This window comes from Buteo buteo, chromosome 15 (genome assembly GCF_964188355.1).
Source record: "Buteo buteo chromosome 15, bButBut1.hap1.1, whole genome shotgun sequence".
Lineage (NCBI taxonomy): Eukaryota > Metazoa > Chordata > Aves > Accipitriformes > Accipitridae > Buteo > Buteo buteo.
The window spans coordinates 9,792,049-9,810,553 of record NC_134185.1 but is presented as its reverse complement, the minus strand read 5'-3'; the positions used below and the strand labels follow the sequence as shown (position 1 = coordinate 9,810,553).

General features: G+C 38.2%; 1 protein-coding gene across 2 annotated transcripts in view; it reads left to right on the top strand.

Moving 5' to 3' along the window:
• Nucleotides 1–18,505, top strand: part of ME1 (malic enzyme 1) — a 178,750-nt gene that overhangs the window by 97,952 nt on the left and 62,293 nt on the right. For both annotated transcript variants that reach the window (XM_075046508.1, XM_075046509.1), the window contains exon 6: nucleotides 2,109–2,212. In XM_075046508.1, coding sequence (XP_074902609.1) covers nucleotides 2,109–2,212 — 104 coding nt within the window. The remainder of the gene's footprint in view (nucleotides 1–2,108; nucleotides 2,213–18,505) is intronic.

Here is an 18,505-nt window from a genome sequence, read left to right as displayed (position 1 = left end):
TTTTGGGAGTTGGAAAGGGGATAAATTACTTACACTGAATTGGACCGTGGAGCATGTGGTGTGCTTGCACAGGACACAGCGTAGCAGAAGCCTACTGGTATGGAAAGCTGCGGCAATGGGATTTTAGAACTGGGATTCCTGTTTCTGAGTCCTACTGTGATGCTCCTGACAGAGGCTCCTGCTGCTTGGCAATTCTGCTTTCCAACCTTGCACGCTCAGTCTGGTGGGAAGCATGAGGCAACTCCCACGGGATTTGTCTTAAGATTTCACATTGCTAAACAGTTCATTTGCAATTCCTATGAATTTATCTCCCAGAAAAATAGAATTATCCTTGATTTGTCAGATTTTCCTGAGGTCATTTTAAATAACTAGGCAAACTCAAAATGGAAATGAAAAAATAATTCCAGAAATAGTTCTTGACTACAAAATTGGAAATGATTATATAAAAAAAGAAGAGCATACAAAAGAGAAAATTGCTTTGGAAGGCACCTGACATCAAGCTCTTGCCAGTTTTTCCTGCAGTACCTGGAATAGGTACATAATTATGATTTTGATGTTGCTGCTAGAATACCTACAATAATGTAAATATGCAGCTAAAATTATTCCAGCCAAAGAATATCCTACTTAAACATGAACACTACATAGAATTGCTGAAAGGGACAAATAAAATGCTTACAATGTAATGACTTCACTTTCGTTTACAAAGCAATTTTAATTTTGAGCTTTATTTGTTCTCCGATTCAAACAGTTGAACTAAAAACTTCTGAAGGTCTCTAAGTAGTGTATTAGAAATAGTTTGTTTTGAAATGGTGATGAATTTAGTAACAATTTTAGAAAAAAATCAGCTTTTAATCCTGCTGAATTTTTGTATTGATTTTTTTAAATGTTCTAATCTGATATCTTTAATTTTTTATGGAAGTAGGCAGAAAAGTGAGGGAGAGACAAACACCTCTATCTGTAGGTCTCCATCAGGATACTCCCAGGGGAGGCAGAATACCACCAAAGGTTTTAAGTTTCTTACCGATTCAAATCAGTCCCCAACTGGGGCTTGTGACCCGAAGGATTTTTCAGTTGTACAACATAGCAAAGCTGTGAAAGGAATTTAGGCGCTTCTCTAAAATACAGAAATCAGATTTCTGATTCCCAGCCTGAAGCAAGGCCGAGCAAGCTTTCTGGCCATGTTACTTCATGGTGTACGTTGAAGGCTGTCTCCTGGAAGGAGAGGTGGTCTGTGTTTTTCTTTACAATGTTTTCCTAATTGAAGCTACTGTACAAATTTCTGCAGCCGTGTTGGTTTTGCAAATTGGTTTTGGATGAAAAACATTTAGTCAAGCTCCTGACTGATTCTACAAGCTGTTTGGGCGTGTGTGGGACGGTTGCACACTGGATACAATGGAGAAATAAGTTTATTCATCTTCAGAGGCCTGTGAAAAAGAATAGCAAAGAGGGTTCCTGGGAGAGCCCGCTAAACTGTTGAGACTAGGGAATTGCTGTAGCTGGAGTGAATTGTCAAAAGTGATTGCAAACCTCTTTGAACACATTTAGTAATTTGTAAGTTAAAATTTGGAAACACATCAGACTAAAACAAGACCTTCTAGTAGCTTGGAAGGAAAAGGTCAAAAGCTTGGTTATGTTTTGGCATATTGAATTTTAGAAAGCAGCACGTTTTCTGAGTATCAGCTCATCAACACAGTTGAAATGATGGACTCTGGGAGAGATTTGTGAAACGTGATGATAAAAGTAAAGAAAATGGCTTTTTTTAAATATCAAAGCACTGTCAGGATGTAAAGGAAAAAGAGAAAAGTACTAAGTAATGCTTTAAAAGATATTTTTGAAACCTGACTTCCCAGAATAAACTCTTACTTTTTCACTTGGAAACAATACCCCTCCTTTGAGACTAGGGTATCCCTTTTCCTTGATACAAAAGGGTGTTTCTTTAATCTCTTTGTTGCATTTCTTCAGTCTTTATATAGAGGTGGATAAATGGATATGTACTTCATATGCTTGAGTTAATCCTCAAACACTGTATTGTTGTCCCCTTCTTATTAACTTCGAGTGTACTAGTGTAACTTGCTCATGTAATAGTTCAAACGTATTTTTTTTAACAGGCATTGCTGAAAGATCCTTTGTATATTGGGCTGAGACACAAGAGAATCAGAGGTCAAGCCTATGATGATCTTCTTGATGAATTCATGGAAGCTGTGACTTCAAGGTATGTAATACATTTGTGCTATTCATTGGCGAATTCCACTGTGAACTTCATCTTTGGAAAAATAAAGGTCAGTAGCTTATGAAAGGAAGACAGAGTTGTTAGGTTTCTGATCATTTTTATTTTTAGCATAGAATTGTATAAGTTTATGACTGCCTGGACCACTTGTCTTTAATATTGCAGTTTTATGAATTCACTGCATGAGTGGTAAAACTCATCTTGAAATGAGTGAACTAGTTTTTCAAAATTTCTTTTCGAGATTTGGGTTGTTAAGTATTTGCCTAATAATTTTCTATGCCTAGTGCTGTGCCTATGTGATTTTCTATGTCTCTGTGATTTCATATGTGAGATGTCAGCAGCCTGAAAGAATCTATCATACTTGGCAACCCCTGCCTCTGCCCCCACCAAAACCACGACAGGACTAAGCTTTCAATGTTTTGGTTTTATATGTCATGGTATGGACCTATACCAAGACAGCTCTTTTTTCTGCTTCTTTTTTTCCTATACAGAAAGTACTTAAATTTATTATTAGAACATGATACATAAAATAGTTCTTCTCACATGTCAAATAAGACGTTTGCTCATATTTTCCTTGTTTGTTAAAATATTTGGAGTTCTAGCCCTGCATTCAATGTGTATACCTAAAATAGCCCAAGTGCCAGGATCCTTAGCAGAATGTGTTTTCTGCATCTGCATCCCAAAGCTGGGGCTGAGCTGTGGGACCTGGAAATACTTTCTAGCTCCTCAGTCTTGGCTTGTGCCCGATCTGTGTTTTGAGTCCATGTTGGGACCTTACCTGGACATGCGCAACCTCTGGTTCCTGTGCAAAAGAAACTTGGGCAAGCAGGTAGTATTAATTTCCATGCATGAAGTGCATACTCCTTCATGTATTACTATACTCTTCCCCATCACGCCCAGCTGGCTGACGCTCCCTTGTTCATAATCTTGCTATGGAAGTTGCCGGTTTGGCTTTACCCTGTAATGTGTTTGCTCTTCTTCTGAGTATTCCCTTTCAGATAAAATTGATGCATTTTCACCTTCCTAACACAAGGTTCAGAGCATTAGAAATTGCTCTGTGGACTGCGTTTTGAGAATCCCTAATTTAATGCATTCCCTAACTCACCCTTTCTTTAAAATGGACCACAGTTCTTCATACTGAAGGAAATCGTCAGAGTCAAGCAGAAGATTATCTCAATAGTGTTTGAAGGTCTGGTTGACATGCTCTTTTTACTTAAACATCTTTAAAACTCTATAATTTTGAGCAATTTTGAGCAATTTGTGTTTGCTTGACCTTCTGAAAGATCACTTTGTTCTCAGCTAAATTTGTCATGGTCTACAATGGTGTGTCATTTAGTTCATGTTTCAAATGGAGCACTTACACGTTAAAATTCAAACTTTGCAAGGTTTACTTGTGAATTGTTTTGGCTGTAGTGTGATATCAGTATTGATTATAATACTCATTTGCTAAGGTGAAGGGAAAAGTGATGTAGTTAAGTCAAAATCAAGTCCATTTGCTCAATAATTTCATATGTTCCTAAATTCAAATTTGTGTTTAGCATGCTGCTGGCAGACTCAGCACTTGCAGCTGACTCTGGTGTGGTGGGCCTGACTGTTAGAGATGCAGGTCATGATTTGCTTTATTGTGTATGACTTTCCCTTGGCAGCCACTGTGGTGATCTAGGTAATTGTATACTTTGGTTAAATGCTAGCTATCTTTTCCTTGTGAAAGTTTCTCTTATGTTTTTCCTCTTTTCACTTTTCTTAGCCTTCTGCTGGCTGCTGCACAGTGGGAGTATTTGCTTCGCTAATCGTAGATGCATGTTTGTTTGGTCTGTTACATTTTAGGTTAGTCATATTTATTGTTAGTTATTGCCATGGTACTCCAGAAGAGGCTTTCTTATTTAGCATTGTCTAATCAATTCTGAGAACGGGAGAAGTTCTGGGGAAATCTGTTGTTGTGTTTTCAGTACCATGGAGTATTCATCTCCAAGACATACATAACCATGAAGATTGTAAAGCACGAGGCTGTCATGTATTTTTAATAAGCCAAATTTAAAGACAGGCTTTTAAGGTGGTGACAAATATTTTCAAGTTGGAAAATTATGTTAAATACCTATTTTAGATCTTTTTTCACCCTCATAATTCTCCAGAGAGGCCAAATGCTAATAAAAGTGAGAGCCAGGTTTTAGCAGCACTGTCTGGGAACAGGCAGGAGTAGGCAGCTGTACAGGGTAGTGCGCTTTGTACAGGCTTTTCATTGGCTTCCAGGGAATCTTCCTAGACATGCACAGCATCTTGATTGGTTGTTAAATTTTGAAAGTCTAAATTTTTATAAGCTGATGTAGCATCGTTTATAGTGTTTCATGTTGAAATGTCACTTTTATATAGTAAATGTCGTGATACATAATAAAGAAAATGCTTTGTAAGAAAGTGTGTCATATGAAGATATAGTTTCATTAACTACAAGACTTTTCTCTTCTCAGCCTCCACTGCTATTTACCCCCAAAAAGTTCTTCTTATGAAACAAAATTATTTATGAAAGAGTCAGGATTTAAAAAAAAAACCCACAACTTAATCCATTACTAAAAGATTTTGGTACAGTATCCAGTGTGCTATCATGGCAGAATGAAACTAGTACAATGTGATTTTTCCCAGATGTGGGAAGGCAGAAGCATATGGAAACTATCTAGATTTCTGTTGACATAAATCCAGTGAACAGCTTTTATTTATTTACATATGTGTATACATTTATCTGTTTATTTATTACCAGTGCCAGCAGCTGCCCTCTCTGAGGGCAGGTGCTATAATTTCTCTGGACATTACCAGGTGTTTCTTGCTTTTGTGTCAGTGTGGTAACTTAGGGGAACAGGAATATTCTAAATGGAAGGAATGTTTTGTAACATGAAAAAAAATGGACAGTTATCTTCATCACTGAAGAACGTAAATCAAACTGGAATTCAGAAACGTTTGTTAAGTTTCTGCCCTATGGAGAAATGGGTCATAAAATGTTTTATACAGAGAAGTAAATTTTTCCAAATGACAAGTTGTTCTTAAATATCTATGTTTACAGAGGAAACTCTGAGAGGAGGGATTGCTAAACAAGACTTTGGTAGCTGGGATCAATCCACCAAGGCTTCCTGTGTAACCAGAGGAAATAACTCTATTTTTTATTCCTGTTCCTATTTCTTCCCTACTTGCCTGCAATGATGCAAAGAGAAATATATCAATGGCTAAGAGGTATTCATGTACAACAGTGAAGGGATTATGGAAGTGCTTAAAGGGGAAATATGTAGAATAGAGATGGAACAAGAAATGAAGGGAGAGGAAAAAAGCACCTTTTAAATATCAGGGACTTGAATTTCCTTGTCTGATGCAAAAAGTAGATTTAAAGAGTCTGGAATTTTTTTCCTTATTTTGAAGCACACTTCATTTTCATGAATCCAGTAAAGATAACTCCACCTTGAACCCATCCAAAAAATGCCACAGTAGGGAAAAGAGGCATCCTACCAGCTTGCTTTCTGCCGCAGACCATCCCCAATGGAAGGCACTGTACACTGGGCAGGGACAATACTGATTTGCACCTCTGGTCTGTGAACAGATAGGAAACTTTTAGAAAATGGAAAAAATCTGGTGTAATTCCTGTAGGTTATTTCCTTGTCCACCTACTGCAACCCCAAAGAGCTGGGCAGAATTATTATTCTGTTACAAGCTAAACCCCGTGGATTTGTGATGCATAAAAGCACCTTATATCACTGGAATTATCTTTCTGTGCATGTGTGTTGGTGAGTTTTCAGTTTCACTTCAAGAAACAAGTAATAGTGGTGGACCCTTGAAAAGTAATATCGTGTCATTTGTTCTCTTCTGTAATCATATTTTAATTAAATCCTTCCCCACTCTTTTTATGTGCTGTGCTTTTGTCAAGTTTGTGAGCTATAAACCAAGCTGCTGACAATTGTAATTCAGTATGTTCTGTCCTAAATTACCATGATGTAGTCATTATTCCACATTTGCCTGATTACATTATTCACAGATGGTAGCAGGGTTTCATTTCACATCATGTGTTACTTTAAAACAGTGTTTTATGGTAAGCACAGTTTATCTAACTTTGAGAACAACTGTAAAAGTAATATATCCACAAAATAAAAATACACAAATTTTTTAATAGATGTTTTCCTTTAGTAGATTACATTAGAATATAATTAAATTTGTGAATAACTTAATTCAAACAGCCCTTACTTTTGGCAAGAGACTATACTGGCAAGAAGTGCACATGAAAGGTACTTATAGCTGTGCATCATTAAGGAAGCGGTTGGACCACACAATGGTTCTGACAGTATGTTCAAGCACAGATTATGAGTACAAGAACATTGGTGCCTCTGTCCTCTTTTGCACTGTAGTGGTGCAAGACCAAGACTTATATCATGCCTATACGTTCCCATGTTCCAGTTAAAGTGGCTGTCAGAAAGTGTGCAGGAAGAAATACTGCTGCAACAACTCCCTCCTATGGCAGACTTGGTGAAGATCTTTCTGTTTTAGAGATTTTGTCCCTCAGTGGGACTTAGGCCCTTTGAGGCAATTTTTCTAGTGTACGACTACCTGCTCCTTCTGCCGTTCAGTGAACATCACCTTCCCAGTGAAGATCACTGTGGACAGCAGGGTAGGAGAAAGGTGGGTCCTTAGGCAGAAGGCTATACGCTGCCTTGACTACAGTGACAATTGCTCTTGGAACCTACTCTCAGTTCCTTCCTGTGGTTACAGTCACTGGTGGGTTTGTGTTTTTCCTGAAACTGCTTGGTCTCAGGACTCAGACTTCCTTGCCCACCTAGGTTCCCAGGTGGACTTTGCTTTTATACTGACAGGGTAAAACCATTCAGGAGGATCCTTAGGTTGTTTGCCTATTAAAAAAAGACCCTCAAACTCAAAAACGTTGTGGTTTTAAAACAGAGACTATTGTTCTGGATAGTGGAGAGTGTTGTGGAAGAGGAAAACTCTAACAGTTTGATAAGCAGGGTTTATTTTTTATCCCAGTTCAAACAGCTGTGATGGTTTGCCTGAGGAAAATCTTCAAATTTTATGATTAACCATGACGACTTGTAACTATTATCACTTGCAACATTTAAGTTCTCAACAGATGATGCCACCTCTAGGAAGTTTGTAAAGGAACCCTGAACCCTTCCCCAGGCCGTGGTGCTTAGTGGGGTACCCCGCTTGAAATCGTCCTTGCCTGCCTATGTAGGGGAAAAAGAGAAGTAACTTAGCTGTAGTATGTTTTTTGAGATGAGACGCTTGTGTGCACATTTGCTGCTCCTTCGGTTGCTGAATCCAGGGGACTCTGAAATGGAGGAAAGAAGACTGGGTAGAAGGCATCTACTTCTGTATGTTCCATTAGGTAAGGGGGAGCAGGTTAATTAATTCAACCCCAGTATGAATATCCTTATAAACAATACATCACAGAAAGAAGAACTCAGACAAGCTATATTTCTTTTTGTTATTTGGTGCCTTGTACCCCTCTTCTTCCCTTTCCTGCTGCTTCTTTGGTGGTTAAATTATATCTGATTGCTGGAAATGTTACAAATACATGCTTTACAAACTTTTCAGACGCAGTAAGTGGCATAAGGAAAAGTGAATCTGTCAGTGAAGCAAAATCATAGCAGGATAGACAGACCCTAAGCACATCAAGTTTATTTGTAGAATGAGTCTTATTATTGTTTGTAATGCGAGACCTTAGAGAAATCCTTAGCAAAGATCAGCAGAGGAGCCATGAAGAAATAAAACCTCATTCGTCCCTTGAAGAAAACAAAAAGTAATTAAATCCTCAAACACAGTCCTGAGGGGGAAGGCTATTGTTTTGTTTTTGTGGGACAAGATAAAGAGAGTGAGGGAATATTTTTAGTATTTTTAATACACCTCTTATACCAAAACTGATTCTGGAGCTCAGAATTGGATGTATCCATGTTCTAATAATGCTCAGCTCTGTCCCAGACTTGCTGCAGTCATTCAAAACTCAACAAGTTAAGAACACACTGTTCTCGGGCTTTTCTTCTCCAAACTATTTTAAGAAGGGATTTTTCAAATGGAAAAGGCCTGGGTAATCTCAGTTACTTTCCTTTCTCTTTTATAGCTCCAGAAAATGGTGGGCAGGATTCTCAACAGAAGTTAGCTGGTGCAACTCTATTGTAAATGGAGTGAATGTTGATTTATTTGAATAATTTGTGCGAGTGTAATATTTTAGCAAAGTTTATATTGTTGTTACAGAAGTATAGTAGTTTTCCAGGCCATCAGAAGCAGCATTTTCTTAATTTTTTTTTCCTTTGGAAACTCTAGTAAAATAAAATATCAAGTTTTTGGCTGCAGTTCACATCAGAATGTAATAAGATACCTGTCCCTCTTTTCCCAGCTCCGTCTCTCTCCCTTTACAAGTCAAGAATTATTTCTACCTAGATTTCAACTCTCAGGAAGACTTTCATTCACCATCAGTCTGGCTAATGGGATTGGGTACCTCGGTGCTTCATCCTTCCCTAGTCCTTTACCCCTACCAGACAGCGACACTGCCGTGCTTTGCGCAGAGTATCCCACCCGAACTCCACCTGTGCTCCCACCTGAGATTCCTGGTCCGTGGCGGTGGACCAGCCCGTGCCCGCGGGTGCCTCTGCTGCAGCTCGCGGGCTGGGGCTGCAGGACGCCAACAGCAGCGGGACTTTGGCAGCCTGAGATCTGCTGGTAAAATAAAGCCCTGCTGTGGGAGGGCAGAAGGCAGCAGATACTGGTGAGGCCAGAGTCAGTGGTACCCTCCTGGGCTGACCTAGATGTCCTACCCTGGCCAAAACCATCCTGCCCTGCGTGAGAGCGCCTGGACCAACTGAGGGTCATGGTCATCTCCCACCTAGGAAGGACTTAAACCTCTCCTTTCCCTGCACTGTCTGAACCATGTGTACCACTTACAAGAAGTTGTTAACCTATGGCTGGTTGACCACCCTGGGTAGATGACATAGATCAAACAGTTGGTACTCTGAATTTCCTCATCTTCTGCTTGAGCACAACTTTTAGAGTTAAATCTGCTTGTTACTGTCACAGAATAAGTATCACAAGGGTAAGAAGGAAACTTGGATATTGCAGTCCTGCCCAGGCTCCTGAGACTGCAGATATTTTTCTCCATTGTGCTTCATGATAGAAAAATATTTCGGGCAGTACAGTTTCTGTAACGCAAAACTTTCATGTCAGGGTCTAGATTAGTTCTCCTTTTAAAGGAAATAGCATTTATTGGGTGAAATGTAAACTATAGAACACAAGATATTTGAGATGATATAGGGGATATAGTTGCTGCAGACCCAGGGACTGGTGGGGCCACTGGGGTTTAGTTAAGCCCAGCTGATGCCCTGCTCAGGGGCGTGCATGACTTGACCAGATCCAGAACATCTTAAGAGCTTCCCCATGAGTATGGTGGGACCTAAATAACACCACCGCCCAAGTGTCAGTTGTTGTCTGGAGCAATGCAATTGTGTAATGTATCATGAGAGTAATTCCCTTGTTTTATGTCTGCTACGGATTATAAACATTGTTGGTGCCCAGTTGCCTACAAGTAATAAGCCATTAGTAAATATCACTGTCATAACCTGTTCATCATTTGGATATTACTAGTTTGTTTTGCCACTGGCTGATTTAGCAATAAAACAGAATTTTTATTTTCAGCTACTAACACATCACTTTGTTAAATTATTTGACTGGACTAAGCTAAAAATGTACTATTTCATACACCTGACAGAATTTGGAACAAGTGTGTGAGTGTGGTAGAGGGAAGTTACTAGAGGTGACTGGCAGATGAAATGCTTTAAGGAATAGCATCTTCAGTCTCTGTTCGTTTGGCACTAATTCTGAACAGAAGTGCTGGAAACCTGTAAATCAGCAGGCATAATTTTGAAAATATAATTTTTATATAATCTGGGCTATTACCTACTTTCTGGTTTTTTTTATTTAGAACTTACACAGAGAATAGAAATATACATTGTTCTTATTTATTTTGAAATGATCCCTTATCACTTGCACCTGGTAAAGTAACAGGCCAACACAGGCTCTGCTAGAAAGACTGACTTGCTTGGTTTGTTCCCAGTAGAGAATACGTGATACCTTCTCAGTTCCTTTGCCAATTTACTGAGTAAACCTGCATCTGTGCTGAGGAAATAAATATAATCATGACCTGCTGTTGACATTAATAGTGGACAACATCAGTGAGTGACCCTAAAAGATTCAGATGATACAAAAGGGGGGAAAAAAGGTATTGTAACACTGTAAATGTTTTGATAACAGTATGTCATCCAGTATTTTTTAAACCTTTTGACATGGGTTAGGGAGCTGTAACTGGAGACAAGGACTTGTTTTTTACTAACATCTTGCGTCCCAGCTGTACTGAGCTGGGGGAGGGAGCAATGTCCTTGAGCGTGAGGGACACGTCCCCGAGGAACTTCATCCCGTGGTAGTGTTTGCATCAGGAGGTGACACTGAGGGGAACTTTTTCTGTCCCCATGACATGGGCATCCCTACCTCAGCAGAGGCGTTTCCCTCACCCGTTTTGTTCTGAGGCTTATGAAAACAGAAAATAGTATCGACATCTCATGTTTTTCATATAGTACGCTTTTAGATTTTGGATGCTCCTGTGGTGCTTGTGTATCACTTGTCTCTGATCACATATCCTAATGCCTAGTGCGTATATGCTCGTATCAAATACTTATTTCAGTTTAAGCTGCATTTGTTACCTTACCCATCATGGCTCACTGTTTGGCATGTCAGATACTTGCAAGTTGCTGTGTAACTGTATTTTTATACTGTTTTTCACCATAGCTGTACCCTTTTTAAACAAAATCTAGCATGAGAGAATAGATAAATTGCCATGGATCTTCAGTGGATGTCCTAGAATTGAAGGAAATTATTTTAGGTCTTTTCATACCTGAGTATCAAAAGTTTTTTCTTGTAAGCATTGTCATCACTGTATTAAAAATCAATAGTGACATTAGACAAACAACTATACTCCCAGATCAGACAAACCAAAGTATTTCCAGAATTCAATTATCCATGCTCCTTGAGATTGTTGCGAGACAGAGCACTTGCTAGAATCAAGGGCTCATAAACAAGTTTTTGTACAGTCTTCCCAGGAAATTGCCATGGAAAGTTGAGTGGCTTCCCTGTCTGTCTTAGAATCTGCAGTAGTAAACTGTATGTCCTTACATAGCAATATAGCCTACTGAAGTGCAGACATATGGCACTTCTGAAAATTAGGATACTTCTTTTTTGGTGCTTAACTGTAGATTTAAATGCTGACTTGTAAAATGCAAGTATTTATCAGTATCGTGAGATTATGGCCATACTAGTCTTTCAGCTGTGCAAACCTTGTGATATGAACTGTCTGCCAGGGATTTGGGACTAGGGTCCGAAAGCATGTCAGGACTGAATTCTGGAGTTGTATAAATTACCACTATCAGTAAATATGATCCGTTTAAAAATAATACAGAGTACCTTAAATGAAGTATCTTCTATGTCAAGAACATCCTACTTATAGACTTTTTCCATGTCTTCTCAGTATAATGAACATATCCAGTGTCTATTACTGCATTCTCCATCAGTCTGGCCTCTTTATAGTCCTTAAAGCTGTTGCAGAATAAAATATTTCCCCTTTTATATGTAGGAACTAGACCATTATATGACAAAACTGGATCGTAGATGTCCTCTTGGGCACAATCCAGTTGCTTAAACATAGGGGTCCAGTGTCATACCCTATCTGGTCTCCAGTTACTGCCCAGGTACCTTAGTTATCCCACATGTCCTCAGTCGTATCTGCCAGCTCTGTGCAGGTGCTGTGGATACCCTGCAGTGTCTCGGATGGCACTAGGTTCCTGCGTTTGAGCATCTATATCAAGCCGCAGTGTCTATCTGTATCTCTAGGTGCTTGAAGGCTTTGAAACACCGGCTCTGAGTGACCTTCCTAGTGTTGCACAGGAAGACTATAGGAAATAGAGGAGAACCCTAAATATCGTTTGGGGTAGCCTTCCACCTATACAGCTGTCCCTGACCAACTTCTCACGCGGGTATAGTTTTGGTAAAATTAGAGGTTGCATGCAGATTTTGCACTTGACTTGTTTTGAATGCTTAGAACTGCCTCTCTCCTTCGAATCCTGCAGTCTCTTTATACCAGTTTCATGCCAATAAGGCATATTGAGAGCTTGCTTAATTGAAGGAAACTAAAGACTGCTGCTTTTAATTGCAAGATTGTGCAATTGGTTTATTTTACTGATTCATTGTCTTTTTATTTAATCTAGAGGTAAGGAGATGGTATTTGGTATCTGCAGAATTTTTGACACTTTTTGGAAATTCCAGATATACATCTTATTTCTGCGTTAGCAATCACTAGTGTTTATACACCACTGTAAAAAATATTAGTCTGGAAATGGCTGAAAAATGCAATACGACACTTCAGACCCACTACCATATGTAAGTGTAGTTAACTGACACTTCATTGACACCCACAGTGGTGCCAGTGCTAACAACATCTGAATGAATCATGTAATCTGTTTAGCTAATGTGTTTAATTACAAAATTACAAAAGTTCTTTGTGATTTTATAAGTGAGTTTATTTGAATAACTAGATTTCTGGAGTTCTAAGGGATGCTGATAGTGTCCCCAGAAGCAGATAATAGTTATTTGGTAGGATATCTCTATATAACTGGGGGTGTATACGAGAGAAAAAAGGAACACACTTTGAAAAATAGACTGGGGTTTCAGTGACTGAAAGATCTTTTTCTTCTAACCCCTTACTCTTTTAGATCTTGCAAATAATTAGGGGGAAGAATTTCTACTGCTCTCCCTGCATTGGCTCTTGCAGAAGGAAATTCTTTACTGTTTTATCTCCAGCACAGTGTTACTTTGATATTTCTCCTTCTAAAAATGGGATTTAGCTTAGTACAAAACCAGAAAGTTATCTGTTTCAAACATTATACTTTGGAAACAGCACGAGAAGTATCACTTAATTGGTTAACTTTATTTCAGAATTTGCTGGATTTTACCATCAAAGTTAATCATTCATCTACTTGCTGGTCTGTAGCAAGCCTAAATGGCTACTGGAAAGAGATTGCTGGCAGGATTTGCTGGAAATGAACAATGCAGATTTTAATAAAAATGGAGTTAAATACTGCTAGAGAAAGTTAAACCTTCTTTCTAGAATCATAGAAGGTACAATTTCTGCAAATACTTAGTTAAGTGATACTATAAAATTCATTTTATTATAATTGCATTGTGATTAATTCCTACTGCTAAAAGTAAATTTTTTTGGGTTTTTTTTTTTGGTTTTTTTTTTTTGTTTGTTTTGTTTGTTGTTGTTGCCCTTTTTTAAAGACCTTAATGGAACAGATATTTGGAATCATTGCTTTTGCTCAGGATAGAGCTCTGATCTAGAAAACATGCACAGGAGTTATTTTTCCGTTTACAAAACATATGAATAGGAGCAAGCTTATTTGTGTCTGTTAGATAAACTGTTAGATAAACCGAAATGTTGTAATGATAGTTAATAATATCAGAAGAGTCTGCAAATCTGAAAGCATATTGAGAAAAATGCAGCAAAAAAATAGTACTCTCTTAATAAGCCATTAGGTGCCACATATAATTAAACTTACATTGTATTAATTTTAGGTTCTGTACAAGCTTTGAAAATGTTTAACCAGCTTATTTTTTGCCTAGATGTTGTCTGGGTTTGTGGTTCCATACTTAAGGATAGAAAACACTTGTGGTGCAAGTCTCTGAAATACCACAATTCTCACAGTAATCTCGTATCTCACATACTTTAATGAACTATGAGAATCTTCAAATTTAGCAATAATATTTAAGTCCACTTACTTACATATACTTTGGTCCTGCAGCATTAAAATTAATGGATTTTTTTTTTTCCACCTTCTTTCAGTAAAGGCAAAATAGAAAGCCTGCCTTGTTAGAGATTTTGCATTTGTCAGGCCTGGAGTCATCTGAAAACCTATGGGCTCCATTTCTGTGGCTGGGCATAATGGTCCAGACATTTAGAGATCTTTTTACAGTATCAAGTTTTTATTAAAAAGGCTTTGATTAATCTTTTCTTCTGAAAATTGATAATGATCTGAGCATGTGTTTGACTCCTGGAATAATACATTTCTTCAGCTGTGAGACTGCAGTGATTCTACTGAATTTATACTGGAAAAAAAGCTAGTTAAATCATTGATCCTTTACATTTATACCAGCTGATTTAAGAACGTCATAACAGTTAATCAAGAAGTGCTCTATTAAATTTGTTAATGATTCTGAATTTGTATTAAAAAAAAGTGATTTTTCAGCTTAAGCCAGACAACACAGTTTTAGGATTTGTTTTCTTTTCTTTGCCAGAAAAGTATAGAAGCTGTAAATTATATATGGAAAATATTTTTAAAGAACAGTGTTTTCAGGATAAGAGAACTGAGTGCAGCTGGTTTTGTATATTTTCCAAATCAGATTTCAAAATGGGAACCAGCTGCTCATCTGTTGCTCTTAGCTAAAATGCCAGCATATGCTGGTTGTCGCATGATGGCCATTTTTGAAATAATATACATGAGGAATACTGGATAGGATCTTGATGTCAGATTCAGTTGCAAATTATCCTCACCTGGTCACAGCAGCACCTTCAAGTGCTGCAGGCCCCTATCCTGAAGACATTTGAGTGACTTGTTTGCAAAAACCCAAACTACAGCTAACGGGGGGATGGTGGCGTAGAGCATCCACTGCGCATTTTCAACCTGAATTAATCAGGGACACCAGCATCCGAGCAGGCGGCTCCTGCGCCTCAGTCCCTGGCCGTAAGAACGGGCACCACTTTGCTTTTGTCCCAGGCACCTTCTCCTTTGGGCTCTATTGGTATTGTTAGTTTGTTGGGAGTATGGGGTACGTGGTTTTTTGAATAAGACCTGCCTTTTCAGCAGAGGTGCTGACAAACAAGTTAAGAGATCTAGACTGGACTGTTAATAGAAGTCAGAGGGCTGCAGTGAACAGTGTGTTCTTAAGGCCTTTGATTTAGACTTGGGGCCAAGTTTGTTTGGTCTGAATACAATTTTTTGTGTTTAATAAGTATCACGGGTTTTGTAGGCCTAAATATTATTTCATCTTTTTTCTTTAATATTAAACACAAACTTTGATAAACAGGGAAATTTTAAAAGGTAGATTTGACCAATATCAAAATATGCTGTTGCATTTTTTACTTGTTTTATTTTTAAAAATATATTAAATATTATGAAGACACACTAATTTTGTACATGAAGAATAGCAACATTAAAGCATATATAAAAGAGATTTTCTTAGAATCATTTTGAGTTTGCCTAGGTCTCCAGAAAACCCTGTTTTGGTTTTTATGTAGACTACCAAGAGACTTTTTTTTTTTCCACAGGAAAGAAATTGCTATACTTTGTCTGAAATTATATTCAACAATATTCCTGTTCCACTGACTTCGTAAAGAAAACCTTGTCATACTTTCCTCAGAGTCAATCCCCATACGCCCTCATTGAACTCAAAGCACCTTCTGCAAGTATTCATCATGTTCTTCCACAGGATGTGTCGTAGCCATCGTTCTGCTTCTCTGGGCTTTTGTTGTATTACAAAATATCAGAATAGCAGCGTTTGTCATTGCAGCTATTGGTACAAAAGCATGTTATAGAGAAAACTTGAGAGTAGAAGACAAGGAAATGTCTGTGTTTCCTAGGCCTCAAGTATCTGCACAATGTATTTTTTTTAGAATTAGGTGCTAAAACAGGTTTTTCTACTCTGTGTTTGGGGGCAGAAGGTCAGGTGGTTGAGAACAAGGAGTTAATATGCACTTAAGCAGTTGAAAAGGCTACTGGGGCTATAGCTTTTTCTCAGTTGAGGCTTGTTGCCAGCAGGTTTAGCTTAAGGAGCAGAGGCAATGTCAAATCACCACTTCACAGAACATGGGACAAAACAGATTCTTGACAAAGAACATTGTCTGTGCTCCAAAGAAAACCACTAAACTAGTTTCAGCTTCAGTAAGTACTGCCACACTGTAGTATATAAAAGTTCTTGAATGTTATCTCATTTTTGTCACCTTGCTTTCTTTCTTTGATAGAAATCCTACTGTGATTGAAAAAAAAAATAGAAGAGGGAAAATCCACCTAAGTTACTTTTTATGTCTGATAAACGTAGTGATATCACTCACGGGGCTGGGGGTTTTAAGTAATGTTCTGTGCCTTAGTATTTGAGTCATTGAAATGATTGGTTTGCATATAGGTGTTTTAGTGGGGTTTCAGGGATATAATTTAACTGCGCTGATATACACTAAGAGAGGTGATAATCAAACTTTGAAGAGACTTTTAAATGAATGCCTAGTTCTAAAAGATAAAAATGAAAAATGAACATTAATTAAACTGCCCAGCCTTTTTAGGTGTTTTCCATTGTATTTCTTTTCCTGGGTTATGGAAGTGACTTTAGCGCTGCTGAGTCATTCTAAGAGAAAAGGCCAAGGCTAACTTTTGCTTCTTCACAATGAAAAAAGTGGTTTTTATAGAAGGCATCAAACTCTACTCCTGTGTCCAATTTTAGAAGTCAAATATGGATGTGTAACCCAAAGAAGCTGAGTCATCAGTGTGTGTACAAACAAAAGTAGTAAATATCTCCTTTGGTTAAGAATGGCTGGAATGGAAAGCAATTCCATTTTTATTGTAATTATTTTCATTAAAAAAGAAAATGCTCTTAATTATAGGCAGTTTTTTGTGGTACAGTGTTATGAAAATAAAAGGGACTGACTTTTGGGAGAAGCAGGAAGCAGAAGACAAGTGCTGGCATGCTACCCACTTCTCAGTTATAAGGCAAGATAGTGCTATGAACTAATTTTGAAGTTTTGAGCAGTACTGATGGTACCAAAATAGACCTGGCTTAGATTGCTTTTATCATTGTGAAATGTTATGCAGTTTATAGTAGTCATAAACTTAACTACTATCCGTACTAGGGACACTCTTCATTTATAGTGCCTGTCGCTTGGATTCAGATTGTGCCTGTAGTTGAAGAGTTTGTTTAAATATCACATTTACAGGAATCTGTGTTCCTTCATTTATAATAAGCTTAATGTTTGGTTTTTCTTATTTAGTTATTAGGTAATTAAGTCCAGTGTTCTGCTGTTCAGAAGTGTCACTTTGAGACTTCTAACTCAGGCATGACTGTCACATCCTTAGAACGAGGATGAAGTAGGAGACAGTCCTCTGCTGGGAAAAATCGCATTATTTTATTTTTGTATGCTTTGCTCTTCTGTGTGCTGTGTGAGAGGACCACCAGTGGGGTATACTTTTTTTGTGCTATTAAATGACAGCTGCAATTCCTGACTGTAGGGACCACTATGAGTGAGTGAACTACACCACCATTAAATGACTGCAACTTCTATCACAGCAATGCTGTGGATTAAGAATAGTGAAGGCATCCAAGAAAAAAAAGTAAATTGCCAGATTTTGTGGATTCAAGCATTCCTGACTGAGCAGCTGATGGCAGAATGGCCAATTGCATATTTTTTCCCCTAATATGGCATAGACCTTACTTAGGTTTGGAATTTCATGGCACAATTATTTGTGGTCTGCTTGAATTTTTCCTTCCCTGGGGGGACAGAAGCTGTTAAAGACAATAACCTTGTCTGGTGTGATGAGGTTGGATGTTCTTTGCTTAACACAACAGTGCCCTACCTCACCAGTAAATGAGAAAATGAACCCCCATGCTGTCTGCAGCAGACCATCTACTTCAGCTGGTTAGCACAAAATATTATGCGGCTTTGCAGTCCGAGCAGTGCCTGAGCTTTAAATCAGTGTGGAAATCAGACCTAAGGGTTCTGAAATGCTTGCTTGCATGTAATAAGTCTGCAACTTTTCATTGACTCACTCATTCCACATTTTTTGTCTGTTTATATTTCTGTTTTTGCTTACCTCCTATAGCTGCCTTCTACCAGTGGTATCTCATCCTGCTGCCTTTTCTTCCTGATTGACTTTTGTAAGTTCCAGCTCTGCTTCCTCCTTTATTGCCCACTTCTCTCTGGAGAGGTTTGTTCAATCCTGATCCTACATGTGTTCTTACCCATTTTTGTTCTTACCTATAATTATCTCTAATGCTTCTATGTCACAGCTGTTGCCTCCTTCATATCCTTCTGGATTGTTGATTCATGATTCTGAGTCTGAGGTTTTCCGAAAGTATTGGGTTTGTTATTAAATTACTTCATTTTATGATCTCCTAACTTCTGCTGTGTCTTGCTGGCTATGTCCCACAGCCTTG